The 25,586-nt window shown below is 40.4% G+C and overlaps 1 protein-coding gene across 1 annotated transcript in view; it reads left to right on the forward strand.

Annotated features, from left to right (window-relative positions):
• The window catches only part of alk (ALK receptor tyrosine kinase), a 581,112-nt gene extending 559,607 nt beyond the window's left edge, over nucleotides 1–21,505 (forward strand). The window contains exons 22-29 of the mRNA XM_084742736.1: nucleotides 3–67; nucleotides 2,002–2,131; nucleotides 3,684–3,781; nucleotides 8,572–8,664; nucleotides 16,308–16,409; nucleotides 16,727–16,861; nucleotides 17,889–17,979; nucleotides 19,858–21,505. Of these exons, the coding sequence (XP_084598862.1) occupies nucleotides 3–67; nucleotides 2,002–2,131; nucleotides 3,684–3,781; nucleotides 8,572–8,664; nucleotides 16,308–16,409; nucleotides 16,727–16,861; nucleotides 17,889–17,979; nucleotides 19,858–20,949 (1,806 nt within the window). The 3' untranslated portion in view covers nucleotides 20,950–21,505. The remainder of the gene's footprint in view (nucleotides 1–2; nucleotides 68–2,001; nucleotides 2,132–3,683; nucleotides 3,782–8,571; nucleotides 8,665–16,307; nucleotides 16,410–16,726; nucleotides 16,862–17,888; nucleotides 17,980–19,857) is intronic.
• The last annotated feature ends 4,081 nt before the right edge of the window (nucleotides 21,506–25,586 follow it).

Here is a 25,586-nt window from a genome sequence, read left to right on the forward strand (position 1 = left end):
AGACCCTTCCTGAGGTGTGCTCTGAGCAAGATGAACTGGACTTCCTCATGGAGGCTCTGATTATCAGGTAAGGGCAACTGAATAAAAGCCTTCATTTTTCTCTGCATCACAGCCAAGGTAATACTATTATTGGGTATTCACTGTAAATGTTGAAATAGTGATTTAATGCTGATATAGACCTTTAATATTATGTGGAAATACAACTATCATCATTCAGTCTTGCATTCTCACTTGCTGTTTTCGCACTTGTTTATTTTTCAAATATATATTTGAATGACAATGAATCATTCATTCATTTTGAGTGGAATCATTATGAAATGTCATGGTGTGTACACAGCCCAGGACAGGAGATTAAAACCACACAGAACATTACTGGTACTTAAGGGTAGGAATCACATGAGGCCCCACAAAATTATATTATCATGAAACTTGAAACTACTACAAGGAGTTTTTAACTGGTCATGAAACAGTTTCAAGTAATTGATGCTGAACTGATGCTGAACTGATGCATCTCTATGACCTTCATAAGCCAACGACTGTGAAAAGATTGAGATCTCCATGAATGTCTGCCACTGGGTCAGTTGGTCAGGCCCTCGATTTCTCTGTGAAATCTGAGGAAATGAGCCTGTGCTTACACGTTCCCAGCTGAAGTTACAGTGAGTAAGAAGTTCGACAGTTGCAGCAGAAGCAGAACGAGTTTTTCGTTCGGATAATTTTATTTTTGACATTATATATCCTGGTTATTACAGTTGAAAAACTACAACTTTTTTCCACAGGGGGCTCCAAAATCAATGTCACAACACGATGTTACTGAAATTTTAAACATTTTGTAATATGCTAAGTATTGAGGTAACGTATAGTGTGGTTTATTACATTTTTTGAACTGCAAATTATGTCCACAAAGGACACCTTTGTCATTATCTGCTTTATCTAATGAGATAAAGTTTTAAGTCTGTTGTCTCATTTCCATCATTTTTATTGAAGCAAAATGAGATTCTCTAGGTGACAGACTGACCAACATTGTCAACAGAACCTACCACTCCCACTAACCATGACCTCTGTTGAACAAAAAGTTTAATCCCCATTTTAATAATTTTATAATAAAAGACTAGGCATCCATGTGTTGATAAACACACTGATGATACCCCACCGGTATCCATCTATTGAGCATCAGTGGCATCGATGTGGTGAAGTAACTGCACAGAGCCCAAAGAATACTAAAATACAATACCCACTCCAGTCACAGCCTGCTGCCGTCTGACAAGACTTACAGAAGTATCCACTGCTGCAGTTTGACTCACTGGATGTAGACTGTGGGTATAAGCCTGCCACAGGGCAACTGTTTCAGGCATCATATGCTTTATCAGCTATCTGCCTTTTCATCATTATGTGAAGCAACAATAGTCTTGGAGCTTGCAACCTACATGCTGAAAATGCCACTAAATTGGCACCTGAGTCATAAATCTATGGCTATAAACAAAATAACAGCTGTTACCTTTTCTTTTGCAGTGATTTAGTCATTTTAATGCCAGCTGTCACCTCCCAAAGTGCAAATATTACACCAAAACAAGTTGCCACTCACCACTTTTTTTCAGGGGCACTGTCGCTGCATCCTGGGCTTAGCGCTGCCCTAGATGATTCTGATTGGTTTAGAGAAATACAAACAAGCCAGATTGCATTTTTCCCCTATAGCAGACTGATTATGTACGCTGTGCAGATAGGTCTGGGTATGTGAGACTGCCACTGCAGTACCATCAGACTACAGAGCCGCTACTTTCCTCAGGCTGTGAGACTCTTCAACTCATCCTCTGCATTCCACCATAAATAATAGCTTTTCTTGTAGAGCATAAAGGGATTCCAACTTGCATTTCATTGTGCAGCCCTGTGTTGTAGAATGACAAATAAATGAACCTTGAACCACGAACAAAATTCTGTCTCTCAAACAGTGCCAACATAACCATTTCTGATAGGCTTTTCCCTGCTGTGTTTCTGTCCCTGCAGTAAGTTCAGCCACCAGAACATTGTGCGCTGTATAGGAGTCAGTCTGCAGGCCATGCCCAGGTTCATCCTCCTGGAGCTGATGGCCGGAGGAGACCTCAAGACTTTCCTGAGGGAGACCAGACCCCGGCTGGTGAGACACGCTGCTCTATCACACTCAAGTGCACATTGTGACTGTGCACTGCTTTGTCTTAACCATCTTAAACTACCATTTCTGTTGTTCTCATTTCCACCAACATACATTAATGCACAGCTTTATTAGAACGGGTTAAAAATTTGGGAGAAAAATCACAAAAAGCTGTTTTGAAGTGTTATAAAAAAAATAATTAAAAGCATAACCTGCATCATTTAATTAAAACACAATGTATAGACCAATATAAACATAGTCTGTCTAGTCTGTCTTAATCAGCACCTTTGACCCACTATAGATGTACGGTGATGGCTGTATCTGTGCAAATCCTGCCCACTGCCCGCATTTCCTTATTTTCTCACATTTTACAGGACTCAGGATGTTTCTGGGCTTCAGCCTGTTTGGCAGTGATGTGCAGCCACCAGCCAATAACAGTGTGCAGGTTTTGAGAACAGATCAGATCATAAAAATGTGACTTATGATTACATTGCATTCTCTCTGTCTGTGAGAGCTGCAGAGAGATACACACACATACAAACACACAGGCAGAAAAGACTGAGGACTGCTTCCACTTGGCAGAGATGTGTGCCTGTTTATTTGTGCTTTAGAACACATGAATGATACATTTACAAACAACATAGCAGATTCTACCTTTGATGAACGCTTCCGAATAAGTTCTGCTGCAGGAAACATTTAATTCACATCACCTGTTTGTGCTTCAAAAATCTCCTCGTCACTCGGCTCTTTAATACATACATGATCACTCCACGCAGATTTGATGTAACCTTCCTCACATTAACACATAAAACAAACAAAAATGGAATTTCCATCATGTTTTCTACATTTTTTTTCACTGTTTGAGGTTCAAATGCCGCTCTTTTAATGATGTCATCTTGTCTTCTCATTTTCTGCAATGGTATGTTTTTCCAGTTGTAGAATTGGTGCCACCTACTGCTTATCTCTAACAAATTACAATTACTCACAGTACTGCAATTAAGTCATTTTTGGGGGTACTGTTAGAGGGAATTCATATCTAAACCTTTCATCTGTACTTTTGTAGCCAGTAATGCTTAATGGGGTAATGAGAGGAATGAGATATGGACAAAACATCCAACTTTGCAGCAGGTACAGGTTTGGAGAGGTGACTGTGACCACTGAGTCTAGAAGTAGTTTAGAGCGAAGAATGCCTGCTGTTATAATGCATTAAACAGCAAGGGTTAAAAAGTAACTAATACTCTTGAGTAGTTTTTGAGAATAGTTTGTATTTTTACTTTTTATTTTACACAAGAAGTTTTACTGGCAATAGAGTATTATTACATTATTATATATAATTAATATTTTAGTCATGTTAAAGTGCTTCTACTTGAGTGCAGATTTTCAATACACTTCCTAATAATGGTAAAACAGTAGTGGACGGAAACAAGCATCCATTCATATTTTCTTTTGCCAGTTTATTAAAAAATTGCGATGCATTTGGAGGGAAACAGTGTTTTTTCCAAATCAGCCTCTGATATATTCACTAATATTTCATTCTGTCTCTTCTCTGTGTGATCAGGAGCACCCATCCAGCCTGACCATGGTGGACCTTCTCAACGTGGCCAGAGACATCGCTAAGGGCTGCCAGTATCTGGAGGAGAACCAGTTTATACACAGGTATTTCAACAGATGACCACACATTCTGCACATGAATATGCAAAAACAGCAGCATGCTGGCATAAACAAATAACAGCGCATGGTTATGAAAAGATGTATTGTTTTCTGTGGGCCTATATTCCTCCTACCCAAACAGATTAGAGACAGAGAGAAAACAAACTGTAAACAATATACAGTACATATGGGCACACATATACATACAGAATACAAATGTGCAAAACAAATATACAAACTCAACAAACACAGACTTGCCCACATTCATCTGCTGACTTATGCTCAGAGTTATGAGCTGACTGAATCCGTCAGAGCGTAACATATGGACTCTGCATGCCTTCTGCCTTTCGTATGATAGCAGAAAGGACAAGTGATGAGTTTAGCATGGGAGAAGGCAGATGGGAGAGCTGGCTTGCCTTTTTATGGTCTGTATCCAAGGCACAAGTCAACAGAGTGCCCCATCCATACCCATATACACAGCGGTTGGTGAAGCAGAGGAATTTTAAAATCATTCTCTTGAATCTGTCTTGCAAAGATCTACAGTACTGTATAGGAGTCCACGAGGAGAGTCAAGTACATGTCAAAATGAGAAAAGGTCAGAATTGCTCCTACAGTCACGTAAACACAATTAAAGTGCATCCTCCCTTTCCTTCATGTGTCTTTGACTTCCTGGGAATTGGCCAATGACAAACGAGGCCTATTAAACCTTGTTTGCCCCAACGTGGCACAGTAAAGCCCCATCAATCCACCTAATGGCCGACTCTTCTCCGGATGCTTGCGAGCTCCTATAGGGCCTGCTCTTCCGCCTTCAAACCCATATAAAAATTCACCCTAACGCCGTCCTTGGGGCTAATTTCAATTTTTATAGACGTGTGTTTACTCAGGGTTGAATAAAGGGCAGATGAATGAGGTGGGGGTGGAGGAGTAGCCACTACTGAGAAAATACAGCTTTTTTTTTCTGGAGGATTACAGGGTTGGATGATGAGCTGCGCTGTGCTCCAACAGGTTAAATCACAGGGTTAATGCTGTCTGAAAACAACTTACACCGGCTTTTGTGGTGCTTCTGTGCTTTTCTCTGCTGAGTTATTTATCTGTTTCTATGCCAGTGGATCGTGTAATTTTACTCTGAAGTTACTTCATTTTACAACAGGCCTGGTGGAACTCACATTGGATATTGTAACCACCTGAAAAGAAGCAGTGCGCTGAGGAGAGTCGGGTAGTTTAACGCAGCCTCAGGTGTTAAAATAGACTAATAGCACAGATTGTTCTCTAGGTGCTGCAGTGAAATGGCTCTTTAAGCTGCAGTTAAAATTGACTGTAAATAAGCTCTACAGTATGAAGCCAGTTAACATTGTTTTAATAACAGCCTGCTCTGCTCTTGCAGCGCTGTGCTGCATGTACAATAGCACTGTGTCCTTCCCTTAAGCCCTCAGCTAGCAGTCTGTGACAGCTACTGCTGCATTTCAAGGCTCGTCCTTGCCTACAAGCAAAAGCTAATCATTTGCATGAATTCTTCCAAGCCATTAAACAAGGACTACTTGGATTTAGCTACAGCACCTCATGAGAAAGGATATTGTTAGTGTGTGTGTGTGTGTGTGTGTGTGTGTGTGTGTGTGTGTGTGTGTGTGTGTGTGTGTGTGTGTGTGTGTGTGTGAGAGAGAGAGAGAGAGAGAGAGAGACAGAGAGAGAGCTCCCACATGCTGATTGCAGTTATGCTATGATAGAAATCATTCCGTCTTCCAGAAGTAGCAGAGATGTGTCTAAATGGATTGATTGTTAGGAAACTTAGTGCTGTGATACCACAATTCAGAAGATTTTCTTTGGCTGGTTTGATAACTCAGTTTACCGATACTCGCTTTCATCTAAATTGGACTCAAGCAAAGCAAAAAAACAGATCTTTTTAGAGATAAACTGAAATGCAAATGACGCCCCACACCATGGGTCTCAAATTGAAATTGACTTGGGGTCGCTGGTAGTTTTGTCCTTTTAAAGGGGGGCCACTTCAACGTTCAACCACTGTAAGAAAGCATGTTTCTGAAAATGTACTTTTTTTTCCCCTTGAGTAACAGATTTTTATTGCAAAAATGCAAACAGTTATTTATACATTTTTATCCATGCATGCTTGCTGGTAGAGAAATATTGTTGAACAATAATATCAGCAAATTGACACATGCAATCCTCCAGAGATACATGCATTTTACATTTTAAATACAATTGTTTTTATTTCAGTTGTACTCAATTCATGAGTAGTTTAAATTGCTATGAAACAACTAGAAAAAAAAATAATAAAAAATTATTTTGCTGGCTGGATTATATTGTATTTTTTGGCATCATGCTGTGGGCCAGAGGGACGGGAAAGGGGACCAGAAATGGTCCCCAAGCTGCGAGCTTGCGACCCTGCCCAAGACACAATCATGTTCTTATTTCATACTAAATTATTTTAAGTCAAACTTATAGTAACACTGTAATAAGTTGAATAGTTCTGGCACATTGAAGTCAGCCAACCATGCATAGTGTGGTCCCTGTCTGAAAAAGTCCTCATTTTAACAAGGACTACTTGGATTTAGCTAAAACACCTCATGAGAAAGGATTTACAGACATATACACTAAATAGGACAGATTCGATCTAATATCAGTATCGGTCAGACTTGTGTCACAGATCTGCATTCTGATCTAAATTCCATAACACCATGTGTTTGCCATCTGCTTTCTATTTAGAAACACTACACTGAAGCAATGTGAAATGAGAGCTGAATAGGGTTTTTCACTTAAACTCTGCATTTCCATTTAATATAGGAAAACATGTTCAAAATGACTGTACTAAACATATAGCCGCTAGCTGCCCACTCATGGGGTAACAATAAACCAGCAAACATAACTACCAACATTAACCACCGTGTTCTGAACAAACACATTACAAACTTGATCCATAGCAAAAATATATATAATGAGATATCCTGTGCCATTTGAAATAAATACAAACTGCCACGGTGAAATTATCAGCTATCTCAGCACTGAAACTGTTTTTAAAAAATATTTTAAAAGTGTCAACTGGAAGTGGCAGTCGCCCTCCACAGCATTATACAAGTCAGTTGTAAAACAGTGTTAACTTTTGTAATTAAAAGGCCCAGCCAAAGTTACTGTGGTCCACCCAAAATCGAAATCGTGACGCCGTGCCTGGGACCAACGCTAAGCAATCATTGCAAATAAACTTTCAGACACTTTAGAAAATCTCTACACTGCAGACATATTTATGCCACATGCCCATAATTAAAGCATCATCTTATTGGACTGTCATATTGGCAGAAATATTGGCATTTCAAGCTGATGGGATATTTCACTTTAAAACCTTCAACCTTGAAGTAATTTTATAATATTATAAGTTTAATAGTTCTGGCACAAGTGAAGTGGGTCAACCATGCATAGCGTGGTCCCTGCTTTAAAAAAGCCTTGAGCTGAACAAGGACTACTTGGATTTAGGTACAGCAGCTCGTAAAAAAGGATACTGTGAAAGTGTTTCTGTGTGTGATTTCCCACATGCTGACTGCAGTCATGCTATGATAGAAATGATTTAGTTCTTCCTGAAGTAACTGAGATGTGTCTGAATGGATTGATTATGAGGAAATTTAGCACTGTGATACCAAAATGTGTAGCTGGTTTGATAACTCAGTTTACAGACAGTCATGTAACCAGTTCAATCGAAACTGGTCTCAAGCAAAGCAAAAAACAAATCTTTTTAAAAGCAAATGGATGCCCCAGACACAATGTTGTTCTTATTTCATACTAAATTATTCAAAATCAAGCTTGAAGTAGTACTATAATATTATAAGTTGAATAGTTCTGGCACAGTGAAGTGGGCCAACCATGCATAGTGTAGACCCTGTCTTAAAAAGCCCTCAGTTTAAATCAGTCTGAACTATTACTTTATCCTCATTGTGTCATTTCACATTCGAGTTCATCAGACTGTGGAGGCAAAACATCAAAACAGTGTGTTGCTGTCTACATGCTCTCAGAGCTTAGTGCTGTGGTTTGTATCTCTGCTAGTTTTTCATTCCAGCCCTGCCCCGTCTCATGATCCTGTTTGAGTTTCAGTGTCACATGATGTTATTCTGATGTTAAATTCTGGGTATTTATTGGCTCTGGTGCACACTTGTCTTCAGTCTGATGAGGAGCAACACGCTCACAACGTCACTTCTTAAGAAAGTCAGACGCCTGGGGAGCAGAAGACAGTGTGCAGGGCTCTGCTTCCTTTTCCCCAGACAGGAGCGGAGCACGCTGTGTGTGAACTGCTGTATTTTCTCAAAGAATAACCAAGTCTGTACAGTGCAAATATGAATTGTATGAATTTTCTCTTCTAAGTCAGTCTGCAGCCTGCACATACTGTGGAACGTTTCAATCTTTTCTCTGGATGCTCAGTGTGGGCAGAGCTATAAAGGCACTGTAGGAAACTATACACTTCACCAGCTTGCCCCGGGCAACCTGGTGGTTACACTGAACTTCAGCTCCAGCAGGGGAGCGTCTGTAGGTGTTTCATACATGGAGCTTTCTTATAGATGCAAATATATGAAAATCTTATGAAACTACTTGTAAACTAGTGAAGAGATGACACATGAGCTGAGCTGTGTAAATGTCAATGTTCAATCTGTCTCTCTCTTCTGTATATAGTCTACTTCCATAAGTTCAAAAAAAATCTTCAGTCTCACAATGACAGTGAGTAATTGTGTTCTAAGAAAAGTGTGTAGGAATAAGTACATGCAGTGACCTGACAGTCTGCATGTGTTTTTCTCATCTTTCAGGGACATTGCAGCTCGGAATTGCCTGCTGACCTGCAAAGGAGCGGGCCGTGTGGCCAAGATTGGAGATTTTGGGATGGCTCGAGACATCTACAGGTACAGTTCCAACACAGTTCACTGACAGCAGGCTCAAAATCAAAAAGTTCAAGGGTTGAATTTTAATCAAGATCTGGTTTAAAGGAGGGTGAAGACTGAAGGTCACACCAAACTGAGAAATGAGAAAAAATGTATCTTTGAAAACAAACGTGGGGAAACATCAGGTGAGCATGCAGGACAAAGACTATGATGTTATCTAAAGACTGGACTGAAGGACGGCACTTGTATTCCAACATAATATTATTAATGGTATATATCAACATCAAATCACTTTCATTCAACATTTACGCTGAATACCCAACAGCAGTATTATCTTGGTTGTATTGCAGAGATATGTCAATATCCAGTCCTCCAAACAGCTTTTAATCACTGCAACAAGTAACACCGGTATGAACGTTTGAAAAACAAGTATGATTATGATCTAATCTGGCAATCTAATGGTTCAAGTGTAACTTAATATCAGGCTTTCACTGCCCTCTGTGGGCTGCTTTTAAGTCTGTTGCACCCCTGAGAGCCGTCAGTGCGGTGCTGGTTAAGGAAGATCATCTTATTGGTCGCAAGAAACAAATGTTGACCAGTGTTTTGTGCACACATTCCTCCCCTCTCACTACCTCTCCAGCTTTTTGTTGCACTATCACAAAGATGTCCTATAGGAAGATGAGGCATTACAAGCTCCACCAATGGTATGAAATGGTATACATATGTCCTCCAAGTGGACATTGTCAGAAGTGTTGTGAAAATTATGTTGATGGATGAAAGCAGATACAAAACACTAGATGGAGTATAAATATGTTTGCACCTTATTTTGCAGCTCATTTTTATCTTCTAGGTTAATATATTTTATAGGTTACTGTTATAGATTATATCTCCAGATCTCATGAGATTGTGGCTGAGACAGACAGGTCTTGAATGTTTATTTTGTCCTTTTTTTGTCTTAAAAATGCCTATTTAGTGTCAGAATCTTTGAAAGATATATGACTTGTGAAAATTGGGTCCAATATTTACTGAATATGGAATGAAAGAATCAGTCTCAGTCTGTGCTCATGTCCACTTCTCTCATGGAGTGAATAGACTCTGGACCTGCTGATAGTCTCCTAAAGGTGTGAGGCAGTGGTGAAGCCCACGTGACATAGGAAATGACAAATGTGCCATTTTCTCACTGAAGGTTCAGAGAGGCTGGCTGAGAGGATGTTACACTTTCTGCTTTGGCACTGAACAGAAAAGACCGTCTTCAGCCGTTTGAACAAATAATCAATGCTGTTGTTTCCTCCTCAGTCTCACTGAGTCTCACTCCAATTCTTTATTCAGCCTATTTTGCCCAAATGAAATTCTGGGTATGGACAATTCTTCAACCACAGAACGTGACAAATCAAAATGCAGGACTGGTCCCTCAACAGCAGTGAGTGAAGGCAGTCCAGAGGAAGCTGGACTCAGTGACAGAGAACAATATTAGATCTTTTCTTTATTCCCTTTAGTATCATTTGGTATAAAGACAACTGGCTAGCCTGATAAACATAAGCATGCTGTGTACAAAATATAACAATTGGTTCCAAACCTAGGGGTCTCAGCCCCCCTAGAGGACGCCAAAGCTTGATGTGGGGTTGCAAGGCACTCTCAGTTTTTAGGGGTGCAAGAAAACTTTTCTTTAAAATATACACTAGGTTGATATCTCAGCATTTCATTCATTTCTGTGAAGAAAAGGTTATGAAGCAGTCTCAATTAAATACTGATGCCTCTATATAACCTACAATCCTTAGCGAGAAGATTGGCTATGTCTATATAGTTATTCTTAATGGTTGCCGCCTGGTCAGATTCTCAGATTAAATGAGACTGTCTTTACATTTTCTAAGGCAAAGTTACAGTGAGTAGTACTTCAGCCAGTTAAACAGAAGCAGGAGGAGATTTTTAAATAGATCATTTTATTTTTAATGTTAGATTTTATGGTTATTGAAGTAGAAACATGACTCTTCTATCCACAGGGGGCTCACAAATCAACAAAATATGAAATTTTTTTTTTTTTTTTTTAATCTCACAGAGTAAGGGCAAGGTGAAGACCTGAACATAAACTTATATTCTCCTCTGCTTGACAACCTCATGCTGCATTAGAAAGTGCACAGTTAAAACAACCTAACAGAGCTAACAGATCAGTGACCGAGCTTCAGGGAAAAGAAAACACTGAATATGAAAAAAAAAAAGTGTATTAAGTTTGTATGATTTTAAAAAATACATAATACAGAGAATTATATAGGAAGTTCATAAAAATATCAGGAAAACTCATCTCTGTGATTATTCTGTTATTGTTATGTATTGAATATAATATGAAATATCCATAAAATATGTTAGTTCAGTCAGTCAGGGGTCGTCAGTTTACTCAATGATAGAAAAGGGATCTCCTTAAAGAAAAAGGTTGGGAACCACTTCTGTGTAACATCCAGTTTTCAAATGCTGAGGCTCAGCTGTGGAAGTGTTTTTATTCTCCATCACAGTATCGTGTGATGCTTTCTTTTAATCTACATCAGCTCATCTGGAGCCCCAAAGGCGTCTTATTATTCTTAGCTCAAACTTTTTTTTAAATAGCTACCACAATTTCACGTGACACCACATAAATGAATGCACACAATCCAACAGGGAAATCTCCCAAGCCTTTCATCTGGTAAGAAATTAGAGCAAGGGACATATGTCACAACACTCTGCGACATCAGCGCAGCACTTTCGAATCATCCGGTGGAGAGTCACACGAGAGCAAAGTCACTCGGAGCATCCGGGAGAGGCTGTTGCACAATACCCATGGGGAGTCGCATTAGGAGCGCTTGATTTAATTGCTGATGTCAGTTTTTCAGGTGCCTCGATGTCATTTGTTTTTCTCTCTCAGCCTGGAGCCGTGGTGCCAGGACCAGGAGGTTTTTTATTATCATTGTCATTATTTTGAGAGGGAGGGATGGTTGTTTAGCACACAATGCTGCTACGCTGTCAGTGTGTTAGTTCTGCTGTTTCATGATGTGGCCCTGCTGCTATGTGACGAGGGACATGGGAGTCCTGAGGCCGTCGCAGGGGAGGATTGACACAGTGAGGGACTGGGACGAAGCTTAATGTCAGCTTTTTTACATTCTGGAAGGGGAGCCATGGGCCTGCTGGCACGTGGTATTCCGTGGACTTCCTCTCTCACACATGAATTCACTCACACAGTCTCACACGCATGCTTGCACACCGGTGATGCGGTGATAAAAAAAAAAAAAAAAAAAAAGCTGGGTAAACAATAGCTGCCAGTCAGTAATCGTCCTGAGGTAAACAGATGCCACAATGAAGAGAAACTCACTGTGCTGCCAGACAAGGACTGTTTTTTTTTTCTTTTTTACCTTAAATGACCAAATTCTCATAGGAACTATTAACAATAGTGTGTAGCATGACTTCAGTTTGTCAGTGTGGTGCACACACATGCAGACACACACACAGTAAAGGCAGAACAAAGACATTAAACTCAATGAACAGGCACCAGTCTTAGCCTCTTCATTGTGTTCTTCTATCTCACTTTCCATTCAACACAGTCTGCTTAATGCCTCTGTCTCTTAGAGTTAGTTTTACCTCTAATACTTCTCTATCTTCCAGCTTCCATTCTGCACACACACAAGGAAAAAAGCATCCAAAATACACACGTCTAAAACACCTCCATTTGTGCTATAGATTTCCTGGGTTTGTATTTAAGCCTCCCTAATCTGCAGCTCAGCTTTCAGTCTGTGTTGGTGGTGTTAGCAGTAGTAATAAATATGTCCATAAAACCCACGCTAAACAAAAAAAAAAAAAAGGAGGTCGATCCACTGATAGGGGGATTATCAGTCTTGCGCTCAACATTTTACAATCCCTCAATCTTTTCAAAATATTTTCTAATGGACAGATAACAGGCTGAATAGCAATGGACCAAAGTTTCATGTGTTCAGGTCATCTTTTGATAAAGACGGATTTCACTTGCAGAGGTCAGAACAGGCGCCGGCTGTAAATATATTACAGCAAATATAAAGGAGGTGGCTGCAGCCTCCTTATCACTGAAATCAGTCTTTTCAGAACACCAAACACAGGACTCACCGAGCGCCCACTGCCACAGCTGTTTGATCTAATTGCATCTTTTGATGCCAGTCTGCTTTCCTCACTATTTCCTTTATTGGGATAGACAGGAAAATTAGAGGGATACTGGGTGGGTGGGTGGGGGGGGCACAGTAGAGAGGATTGTGCCAAGATTGAGTCCTCTAATTGTAGGCTTAAAAATGAGGGAGGTAACCGATTGCCATCAGTGAATTGATCATGTTATTTTAAGTGATAGATTAATACGCTGGGCGGGGATCTGTGACTGCCCTGCAGTGGTTCTCAGCTAATCTGTCAAGCAAACAGACTCAACTAGTGATTGTTTTCTCTGCTTCATTGATTATGTGTAATTTTCCTCAAGGCTAACTTCTTATGCCAATAGTGAGCTAAGGATATATTTCCCTTTTAGCTACATTATCTGACAGAATATCATCTATATTCATCTCAACTTACTGCTGCCCTGAAGACACACAGCTGTAGCTCGGAGTTCAACTAAATAATGAGTGCTGCCACTTGTTATTTGCCTTGAGACAATACTGTGGAAAATGCAGTTGTCTCTTATTCTTTTAACCTTCAAACCCACATTTTCAGCAGAGTAAATATCACATCAAAGAGCTGCTTTAAGCAAGTAACAAATATAGCAAAATCTGGCTTTTTTTTTTTTTTGGAGGGGCTGTCGACTTGCCTCACCTGGTTCAGTTCAGAATGTGAGTCTCAGCTGCAGATTGCGAAAATTATCTTGTTTTATCCATTTGAGCTTCCTGGCAACTGTTACATAAGACTACTTTTAAAGGGATAATTCTGATTATTTGAAGTGGGGTTGTATGAGGTACTTATCCAACAGATTACCTACAGTCAATGGCAGTTGACACGCCCCAGTTTGGAGAAGCAGAGAGAAAAAACAGCATGGAAACTAAGCATTGTACTGCTGTGGACAGGATCAGCAGCAAAACATATTTTAACCACCTAAAAAAATCTGTATTAGTTTAAGTGTCCACTAAATTTAATATTTTTACCACTTTATCTTGCTGTCAGACAATATTTCCCAATGGGAGGCAGTCATTATATAAGACAGATATTGCTCTTACTCGCTCAACACAGCTGTTTGTAAAAACATTTTACAGAACACAGGAGTAGTTGATCTACCACTGCCTCGATTAGTTTGTGTGTTAATGGTTTTATGTGACTTAATTCGGAACTAACCTAAACCAAACAACAACAACAGAAGAAGCAGCAGTAGACCAGTAACTCCTGTGTTCTGTGAGGTAAAATTACTAAATTTGCCTGCAGAGATGGGTTCCTTTGGAAAGAGTAACTCTATTTATTATACTTATATAACGACAGTTTTTAAGTGTCTGAAAAAGCTGATGGCAAGGTAAAGCAGTAAAAAATATCCTAGATATAGTGTACACTTAAACTGATATTGATTTCTTTTAGATGGGCCTTTTATGCTTAGCTAAAAATCTTCGGGCTATGCCACAGCAGTACATTCCTTAGCTTCCTACACCGATACTACATCCATAAACTGAGGGCGTGCTGACCACCATCTACTGGAGGTAAAACACTGACAATGGATAACTACCTCATATGACCCAACTTCAAATAATACTATCCTTTTAAGGCTTTCAATAGTAGTTTAGACATTTTTGCCCCTGCTGAGCAAGAGCACGGTTTGAAATCCTAAAGACAAAATAAACTAAAGAGAAAATGTGACGGGTCATGCACCTCAAGCCCATAGGCCTTGGATGGCATATCTGAACAGCTCAGGCTGCCAACACCACAATCCTTTTTCTGCTTGTTGTTCCATATTTTATTCGAGCTGCAATTGTCTGTTTTATTCTTTGCCACCCTGTTTTTGATGTGTTTGCCATTCTTTTCTTTTCTCTATTTTGTTTTCTTTCTTTTTTTTAAGCTTTCATTTGTCCAGGGAATGCCGACTGAGCACATTGCTCTTTTCTCATCCTACTTCACATTCACACCTGGGAGCTGCCCACTGTAATCACAGCCATGTGCAGCTACAGCAGAGCAGTTGGTGCTTCACTTACTTGTCTAGATTTTGAAGGCAAAGAGAAAGAAAGTGTCACTGCTACTCCTCTACTTTCTCTGGGATTTGAACTGGCAACCTTCCAGCCACAAAACTGTGTCTACAGGCAACTGCAGTCCTATTTATCATGAAACACTCGCCATGTTTACAAACAACTGCTTAGGGAGAAAAAGTGTCATTTTTATGACAAAATCACTCGGGGCAAACATATTTACTCCTCTGCAACAGCGAACAATGCCAGAGTGACGGTTTCTCCCCAGCCGAATACAAGTGACACCACTTAACTCGGATCTTGACATGTTTCCGTTTTTTCTGTGGCGTCCATGACGGACGCAGCAGCTGAGCAGAAACCAGTTCACGTCTGTCCCTCCCCATGTGCCTCGAGCAGGGCGAGATGAACCAGGCACTGACCTCTATCTGCACCAACAATCAGATAGCGCGCACATCAGATAATTTCTCTACCGATGGCAAAGCGAGACAGCATTAAAAATGGTTCAGACAGGGCTCGGCCACAGCGAAAAATCTCCCTCCTTCCTCTCAGCAAGATAAGGAGTTCTTAGAGGGTCTCTCACAGCAACATGTTGGGGAGCTGAAAATGCGATTGAATCAGGGTGCTGATACAGCCACTGACAATCAGTGAATTAATTGCCAGATGTTAGAATTTTTTTTTTTATCCTCTGCTTTTCAGGGCAGTGGTGTTTCCATGGTGATGGTGTGTGCAAACTACAAATGCTGGTTTTCATTTTATAACCCGTTTTTATTATCAGGCAAACAAATACCATTATTGTTATTACAAACCCAAATTCTAAAAAAGTCAGCACGCTGTGTAAATAAAAACAGAACTGAATGATTTGCAAATCCTTTTTGACCAGTGATTCAGTTGAATACAGTGCAAAGACTATATTCAGTAGTAATAGATATTTAATGCTCAAACTGATAAACTTTATTGTGTTTTGTAAATGTAAACTCGTTCTGAATTCATTGCAACAAAAGACTGGGAAAATTGTGGAATGCTCAAAAAACACTTGTTTGGAACATTCAGAAGGTAAACAGGTTAACTGGGAACAGAATCATAATTGGGTATGAAAGAGGCATCTTGGAAAGGCTCAGTCAGTCACAAGCAAGGATGAGGTGAGAATTTTGTTTTCAAAACTTCAATAATTAGTGTCCTCAGTTCTCAAATACTCACTTTTTTTGGAATGTGTCACAGGCATCAAATTCAGAATGAGTGTGTATTTACAAAAAGCAATAAAGTTAATCAATTTGAACATTTAAATGTTGTTTTTGTACTATAATCAATTGAATACAGGTTGAAAGGGATCTGTAAAACAGTGCACTTTGTTTTTATTTGTTCTGTACACCATCTCATCTTTTTTGGTATTTGGGTTTTTATCAGTCACAGTTACTCACAAGGCATTTGACCATTCTGTGTGTGTGTGTGTGTGTGTGTGTGTGTGTGTGTGTGTGTGTGTGTGTGTGTGTGTGTGTGTGTGTGTGTGTGTGTGTGTGTGCGCGCGTGTAGGGCAAGCTATTACAGGAAGGGTGGGCGCGCCATGCTGCCAGTGAAGTGGATGCCACCTGAAGCCTTCATGGAGGGCATCTTCACATCTAAAACAGACACGTGGTGAGAATTCGTCATACTTGTCTTTAGCTGGCCTCAGCTCGCCAGATTTCACCTTCTACATTTCACACTCAGACGTCTGCTGTCCCAGCATGCCCGCTCAGCTCTCTCGCTCTCTGTTTTTCACCTTCGTCTGTCCTTCAGCGCCTTTGATCCCCTCCAATATGTTTTCTATTCCTCGTCTTGTCTCTGTCTCGTTCTTCGTCCTCTGCTCTCATCCTTTACAGCTTCAGTGCTGATGATGCTTATAATTTATGACTTGATTGTCCTTAGTCTCACCCTCTTTCTTTCTCTTCCTCTTACTGATCTGCCTCTCTCAGGTCATTTGGGGTTCTGCTATGGGAGATCTTCTCACTGGGCTACATGCCATATCCAAGTCGCAGCAACCAGGAGGTGTTGGAGTTTGTAACCAATGGAGGAAGAATGGACCCGCCTAAAAACTGCCCTGGGCCAGTGTAAGTGCTGATCCACACACAGATGCTGAATGCATGCATATGCTTCACATGACCACAAGAACAATGTGATCCCACGAGGTCTAATTAAGCCTCTTAGCAGCCTCTAGAACATAAATAGGAAAGAACGATGCTCAGTTGCACATGATGAGACACTGTATACACACAGGCAACATAAAAAAACAACCAAACATAGAAGCAGACATGAAAGGCTCTGATGATATTGACACGTTAGCAAGTTGTGACCTAGAAGACGTCAGAAAACGAGATTGCGCTTAGTGCTTTCAATATGGAAACCACACCAGCAGTTTGCTTTCATGTTTGCCTCCCAATTTGGAAGAAGTCACGGGGAGCTGATAGAGAGCTAAAAAAGCATTTTCATATCAACCATATTTTTTACTCACTTTTCTGAGACCGCCTCTCATGCCAACGTGATTAGAAAACATATATGGGTAAAGCCCACACGCATTTTCTCTCTCGTATCCTCACTGGAGCCACACTGCGGCCCCTCTGTGATTCCACAGCTGTATCCTTCACACCTGTTGGCCACATCTTTGCAGATTACTCCTCATATCATTAAGCCACACACCGTGCACGTGTTAAAAAAAAAAAAAAAAGGACCCACACATGGCCCTGCGGTGTTCTTTTAATTTGAAGTTGTGAAACAGTCTCACAACAGGACACACTGATTAATGAAAGGAACAGCTACAGTTGGAATTGGCTCAGCAATTAAAACCAGATCTCAGGATTTAACTTCACTGTTCATTTCTTCTGTACTCGGTATCATCCATTTAACACAATCAATCAAACTGGTGGGAGATTACACTTTAATTCTGCCTAAAGCAATCACAACAACTGTTTAGAATATTTTGTCAAAATAGATCAATACTGCATTTGTTAAACCAGCGGGAGAGATGGTGCTGGTCAGGCTATGACTGTGGTTTGTTTTCTCGGTAGTGCTGGTAGAAGAAAATGTTTTTATTAAGGGTTTTCTGCTTGTGTGTGTCTGCCCATGTGTGTGCATCTTCAGGTACCGTATAATGACCCAGAGTTGGCAGCATCAGCCTGAAGACAGGCCAAACTTCTCAACTATCCTGGAGAGAATTGATTACTGCTTACAGGTAACTAAACAGAGCACGCTGTGGGATTCTCACTGACAAGTAAACATGAAGTAGGCCTGAGCAATTTGAGCAAAATATCTAAAAAAATTATGCTTTATTTCTTGATTTAAATAGTGTTTATTTACTAGGAATGGCAATTATCACAAAATAAGTCCACAATGCAATATTCATCACAATATTAAAAACAAAGTAAAATGTATATACATTCGTATAAGATGTACTTGTCCTTTTAACTAAAAGAGCTTCTGCTTTCCTTCTCATAATAAAATGAAAGTATACAGCCATGACCAAAGCTTGTGTAAAAGCTGTCATGAATTGTCTTTTAAAATGAATGATTGAATTATGTAAACAATTAGTCGCACAGCAGGGAAATTAGCAGTGTTACAGCAGCAAAGTGGATGGCAAAATAGAAAGGGCATGACTTTAAAAAAAAAACAATAAATAATGAGTATCTGTACACAGAATATAAACAGGACACAAAAATGCACCATTGCATCATTTAGCATAATATTACATGGTCTTTTTATTTTACTTTTTTTTTTTTTTTTTATGTACTACATTTATTGCCAAAGACAGTTCAGGACAAGTTTTTGCATATGCTTAGGTTATGACTGGCTACTTTTATTTTATTATGAGAAGGGAAGAAAAAGCATTTTTAAATGTATTTCTTTGTTGTTGTTTTTTAATATTGCAACAAATATTTTGTGAACTTTTCATTGTGGTGTTATCATGCCTTGACTTTTTGGTATTGTTACATCCTCATTATCAAATTTAACTCAAAGCCTGTAAGTTTGTATTAAGCATATTTAAAAATTAATTTAGTTTTCTATAATAAAAATGCTTTTGCTCACACTGTGTAAGATGGACTGGGACGTTCCAGTGATGCTTCATCAGCTACAAAGCCATGCTATAAATTAATTCACCAATTTAATGTGCACTTGTTCAGTGCTTCCCAACAAGAGTAATTTATTAATGTAATCCATCTAAGCTCAAAGATACAGATGTTGACCTCAAACCAGTCGAGCCAAAGCTAGCCAGTTAGTGAAGTAACTCCTAAAGAGTTTATTGCATTTTGCACCAGTGTGATGTTACCAGTTAGCATGCTAACTAATGCTGATATTTGTTTCTGTGGGTCTGTGCTTCATACAGAGCAAGTTTACACAGTCACTGTACTTATTTTTGGCTGTTGAGGGAATGACAGTCTTAGATAAAATCTGTGCATCAGGCAGAGGGAATTGTAGGAAAATATTAGACATGACAGCTGTCAGTTTGCAGCGCAGCAGCTGACGGGCAGCATCAGTTAACCCAGTGTATGGGTTAGCGCCGTCCTCCCCTGCAACCTCCAGGGGGCCCCCCAAAACGGATGGTATTTGACAACCTGGGAATGAGTGTCATCAAATACTGATGTTTCGGGTCAGAAGTTTGCTCTGATTGGTTGTTTTGCTCTACCAACCCATGGGGTGGAATCTTGCAAATGCTGTTAGGAGCACTAGCGAGAGTTGAAGGAACCTGATTTTTTAAACACGTTATCTGTTTCATGTACTGCTATGAGAACATAATGAAAGTTTCAGCAAACATGACAAAAGTTCAGAGTGACCTTTTGAGGAAAACATCTTTGACCAAGCATAAGTAGAATAGACATAGGGGTAAAGAAGAAAATAATTTAAACAGCCAATAGTTTCATTTTCATTAATTAGCTACAGATGATTCAATTTGCCGGTGACAGTTTTCATTACAGCCAAAGAAGCTGCAGACTAAATTTTCTCACCACGTACTCACAGCTTAATTGTAACTTTTTTTAAATGAAAATTGAACCAACATAAAGGGCAGAAATGGTACCATTGAAAACAAAACTCTAATCTCTTGAATCCATTTTAGGACCCTGATGTGGTGACCGTGCCCCTGCCTGTAGAGTATGGACCTATCCCTGAAGAGGAGGAGCGTGTGCCCGTGCGCCCTGATGACCCCTCAGCTCCGACCGTGCTGGTGAACGCCCAGGTGCCTGATGGGGAGGCACCGCAGCCGCCCCCGTCCTATCCTACAGAGGAGAACCGGAGAGGTGGGGAGCACGCCGTCGTGACGAGCACAGCGTCGGAGGCCAAAGCACAGATGTCAGCCCAGCCCCAGCCATACCTCCACCAGCACCAGCAGCCTCACACGCAGACCTCCATCACCATGACGACCACCAACACAGTCACCTCCACAGCCGCCTCTACACTCACTGCCAAGGGACCTCACATCACCACCCACCCCAGCCCGGAGGGGGGCCACATCAACCTGGCGTTCACCCAGGGCCACCCGCCAGAGAAGGAGGCCCACAACGGGAAGAACACCAGCCTCTGGAACCCCACGTATGGCTCATGGTTCCTGCAGCAGAGGAAGCAGCAGCAGCAGAGGCAGGCGGGCGTGGGCGGAGCAGGGGGGAGCAGTGGCAGAGTGCCCGGCGAGGGGCAGGAGCACGTGGGCCGGACTGTTGCTGAGGTGGCGGGGGCACTGGGCCTCCAGCACCAGCACAAGCAGTTCCAGCATCAGCTCCAGCAGCAGCACCAGCTCCAGCTGCTGCACCATCAGCAGCAGCAGCAGGGTCTGTGTAGACCTCTGTTGCCCCCACCACCACCACCTGCTGCCCAGTCACCTCTGCTTTTAGATTCAGCCGCGTTGCCCCCGGTTCCCCTCTATAGACTGAGACGCTTCCCCTGTGGGAACATCGGCTACGGCTACCAGGAGCAGGGCGTGCCGCTGGACGCCACCCATGGTAACCCCAATCCCCCACCTCCGCCCCCTCAACCCCAGCAGGGCGCCTCCATGCCCTCCTCGGCAGCCCACCAGAGAGGAGCCTCCATTCCCACCTCAGTGTCCATGGGTCGGTCGGCTATGTCCGAGGACAGCCGTCCACTGCTGGTCACCATGGGGACAGTACAAGACCCCCGGCTGCCCAGGATGGAGGGCCACAACGCCACCGTGCTTTAGCCCAAATGCCTGTCCCGCTGGTCTTTTTTTCAGGCCCTGTCTTTGGAGACTGTGCGGTCAGGACACATAGCAGGAAACACTGTGTCAGGACAGAGACCGTTTTACACCACCCCCACCGTCCCACCATCTTGGTTTCTTCCTCCAGTTCGGAAAGAACCCATCTCGCCAAAACACAGCTGGATGAGACCATCAGGCTTTTCCCATGAGAACCCTGGAGGTGTGTTCAAATCCCCAATGGATGCTAAAGCACATCAGAGAACTCAAAAAAAAAGCTTTGGGAGGCAAAATGTAGTGTAAAGGCTAGTTTTAAGAGTTAAAAAAATGTATTTTTTCAATGCTGGAGGGATTCTGACTGTGTGAGAATATGGAGAAAGAATCAAATAGAGAGTTTATGACACAGGAGGGCAACTTTCCATCTGGTAGCGACCAGGAGCTAGCACATAATGCCATGTGTTCACTGACAGCTGAGGACGTCTCTTGTCTATGAGAATGGACTATTAGGGGGATTCAAATCTCTATATTTTGCCAGACTTACAACTTTCAGTCACAAACTTTGGTGACTGTAACAACTGCAAAGTTGTCTACAGCTGCCAGCTACATGAGTCAGAGTCCTCACACTGTCCCTGATCCACATCCTTTTGGAAAACTACAGTGTGGTAACTAACTTGTATCAGACTATTTTTCAAGAATATCACAGAATTGGACACTGGATTACCAGAGACATTTATACAAGAAAAAAAAATACTGGGGAAAAATGTGTTTGTTGGTGTTTGCTTGCCTGCTTGTTTATTTATTCATTTGTTTATTTATTATTTGGAAGTGGCTCTATAAATTATTCATGAACATGCTTCTTCAAATCCAAACAAATTCAGCTGGTTTTCACTTGAGTTTTTTTTTTTTTTTTTTTAAATATGCAGGAGTTTATTTTTAGTAATATAGTAAGAGCAAAAACGGAGATGTTAAACAAACCCCCACCCAGAATGACTAAAGGGATAGTTTGCATTATTTGAAGTGGGGTTGTATGAGGCACTTATCAGTAGTAGGAGCTACAGTGGATGCCAGTCAACACACCCCCAGTTTGGAGAAGCACAGAGGAGCACCAGCGCCGAAGCTAAGCAACAAAAGGTATTTTAGCCACTTAAAAAATCTATATAATATGTGCTATATTTAGAATGTTTTCACCACTTTGCTTGTTTACTCCAATCCAACCAAACTCCATAGATGATATCAGCTATTTTACACTTCAGTGCTTTAAAGGGATGGTTCAGATTTACAGAAGTCACACAATAACACAAACAAACTAACAGATTAAGGCAAATGTAGACCAGCAACTCCTGTGTTCTTCGAGGTAAAATTACTGATTTTGCCTATGACATTTGCCTGTTTTGGAGAGTGATGTTTAGCTTATGTAACATCAGTTTCCCATCATAAAATGCTGACAGCAAAGGAGCAGTATGCAGCAGCTATGCATCCAGAAGTCAGTACAGCAGTGATAGTGAGTTGGAGCTATAGACGGTACCTTAAGAACTGTGTATCCCAATTTAATTTGTGGTCTATGGTTGAAAATACACACTTAAGTTAGTTTAGTGGCTGCCTGTCTTATTGCTTGCCAGACTCCATTAGCACATTGCTCAATGTAACCGTTATAAACATCTACTCCTTCTAAAAGATTAATAATGACTTCTTATGACTCATAAACAGACACTGAGTCATTCGGCAAACATCTATCAGTAAGTTGAACTCTAATAAACTTAAAAAAATGGTCAAACTAAAACCAGAATAGACATTTCAAAGGGTATTTCAACTCAGCATGTTTCCTTAACCTCAGATGACATATCATGGTCATTTTATAATAAATTACAGTAAGTAAGTTACAGAATTCTGCTTTAAACTTTTTTATGTGGCTGAACTACCCTCTGTTGTTGACCTTGACCGCAGCAGTAGATTGCTTAGCCTTTGTGCTAGTGGCCTCCTCTGCTTCTCCTACCTGGGGGCGTGTTGACCTCCATCTATTGTAGCTAATACACTGACTATCAATAAGTGCCTCATACAGCCCGCCTTTAAATAATCCAAACTATCCCTTTAAATATCCTAAATGGTTTGTAAGAACACTTATACAGGAAATCGGTTGTGTCCCTCACGGTGGCCTTTAAGGTGGAAATAAATAGAGCAGTGAAACAAGTTTGACAAAAGAATAGAACAGATTAAAGACAAGCCACCCTCAGCAACATTTAAGAGTTGGGCTTTTTACTACAGCTGAAGATTTGTAAGTCGTTGCCTCTGGTACTATTGAAATCGCTGCTCTCCTTTTGTTCACAGCTCCATCCTGTTGAAAGAGTGCTTTGAGACAGTGGAGTTGAGGCTTTTCTTTACTTACGGCTTTTTCAGTAACCTTTTATTAATTCATTTCTTGTTAAAAAAATATTTCTTTCCCTTTTTTTGTCTGGATATAGAAACATAGTGGATATTGCTGAATCAATCTTAACCTTCAAATTGCTATCTCGAAGCACTCTACGTTCCTGAATTTGCATATTTTATCTTTTTTATTATAGGGTGAATGTTGTGGAATACAAATGAGTCTGAGTGAAAAGTTTGAATACAAACTGCTTTTGCTCCACATGTGAATGAAAGCTGAGACCATTTTCACACACATGGTGTTTACACTCGTCTGTGTTCCAAGTCTGCTTTTTTTTCTCAGTTTAAGGACAGTTATATACAGTATATCTATCAGATAATGCCATGAGTGTGGCGGTGTTGATATTTAGGTGAATGATGACAATACGTGTCAGTTTTTTTGATGCTTTTGCTTGACTGTATTTGGCAATCCTGTCAGTCCTGCTGCTGTGAAGCCATGACGAGCTGTCATGTACGTGTAATGACACTCAGTGACTGATTAAGACAAATGCATTCCTATAGGCCACGTCAATGAGCAAGTTAAATATTGACCAATGAAAAGAGTTTTGCTTTGTCTCCGCTACCTGTGTTAAATGCATTGATTCTGTGTTCCCTTCACAGCTCATCTCCATCGTTTGATGTAAAAAGACAAACTGAACTGCACCTGTAAATGTTGTAATTATAAAGTATTGTTCTATGGCTCTGGTAAAAGCTGTAAATTGCCCTTCAAAAGACATTCGCCAAAATTAATAAATTACTATATAATATCTGTTTTGCATTTGTCTGTGTGCTGCAGTCTTTGGGATTGTGGCCACATGAATCACATTAAATGAAATAGGACTGGTTATTACAGTGTAATTTGGTGATTATATTTTTGAAAACAGTCATCAGCCACTGACATACAGCAGCTATATGAACTATTTTCAATACAAGTACTGGTAATGGGAAAAATATCCACTTAAATTTAAAATTCTTATTTTCTTTTGATATATTTTGTATTCTGACAGTGTTATAATTTTCATGGCTACCTTTCTTCAGTTACTTTTTTTTTTCAGACAGTCACTGAAAAACACATCAGAATACAAAACATAAGTTCATTGTTCAGTGGAACTTTTGAGGGCTAAAACTTGTAAAAAAAAAAAAAAAAAAAAAAACTTGTAAAACTGTAACATAATGTTTATGCACAGAAATAGGGCTGTAAAATGCAAGATCAAATCTTTATCAGCCATGTCTATATTGCTTAAGGACAGTTTGACTGTAGTAGCTTTAAATGTTCCTGGCAGCAGAACTGTTGACACACAGCAGTGTTGTTAAAAGCTCGTTTAAACAGTTAGTCTTGTGTGCATCAGCTATTTTAACTTCTGTCATGAACTCTATATTATGTTACATCTAACAGCTACCATAATGCTCGATCAGTAAAGTTTCAGTTTATCCGATATACTTCATGCTCTACACTGCACTTCCATGTCTCCTCAGCAAACCCGGAAGTTCGGAGTCGATCTGACATACAGTTCTCAAGGTATGTGAAGGACAGCCATACACACACACACACACACACACACACACACACACACACACACACACACACACACAGATTCCTTCATTTGTACTTGGATGATGCTGCTACAGTAACACCTATTGGCAAAATGGCACCAAAAGACATGTAAGACTACCTGATGAATAAACTCATCCTACTGAGGAAACCACAAAAACAAGCTGTTCATAACAGTAAACATTTTTTTGCAGCACTACAGATTCTTAGGTCACGTCAAGCTCGGTAGAAAACTGACAAAGAATAAGCCTAAGTAGGTACTGGAAAATTAAACTGAACATTTTTGAACATAACAAACATAATTTTATGAAAATATAGTTTTTGTTGTAAATTACCACAGGCATAATCTCAAGTATGCCGACTAACTCAGGATTTGTTATTCAGTATCTTTCATACTTTCACTTTACACAATTCTAATTCTTATATTTATTATTTCATACACCTTGTGTTGCACTGCAGCTACTCCACAGTGAGTTCAAAGTTGTCTACTGTTATTAGTACTGTATGTTATCCTGATAGCATTGCATTTTATTTTGACATCTCTGCTCATCCTAGGTTTTCCGACTAAGGAGGAGCTGTCACAGGTGATGATACACTGTTCAAACATGAACACTGTCCGCAGAATATCCACAATATGTCCATTACAGTTTACACAAAAACTATACGCACAGTCTGAAAACCCAAAGCTCAT

The sequence above is a fragment of the Lutjanus erythropterus genome, chromosome 18 (genome assembly GCF_056507025.1).
Source record: "Lutjanus erythropterus isolate fLutEry1 chromosome 18, fLutEry1.hap2, whole genome shotgun sequence".
NCBI lineage: Eukaryota > Metazoa > Chordata > Actinopteri > Lutjaniformes > Lutjanidae > Lutjanus > Lutjanus erythropterus.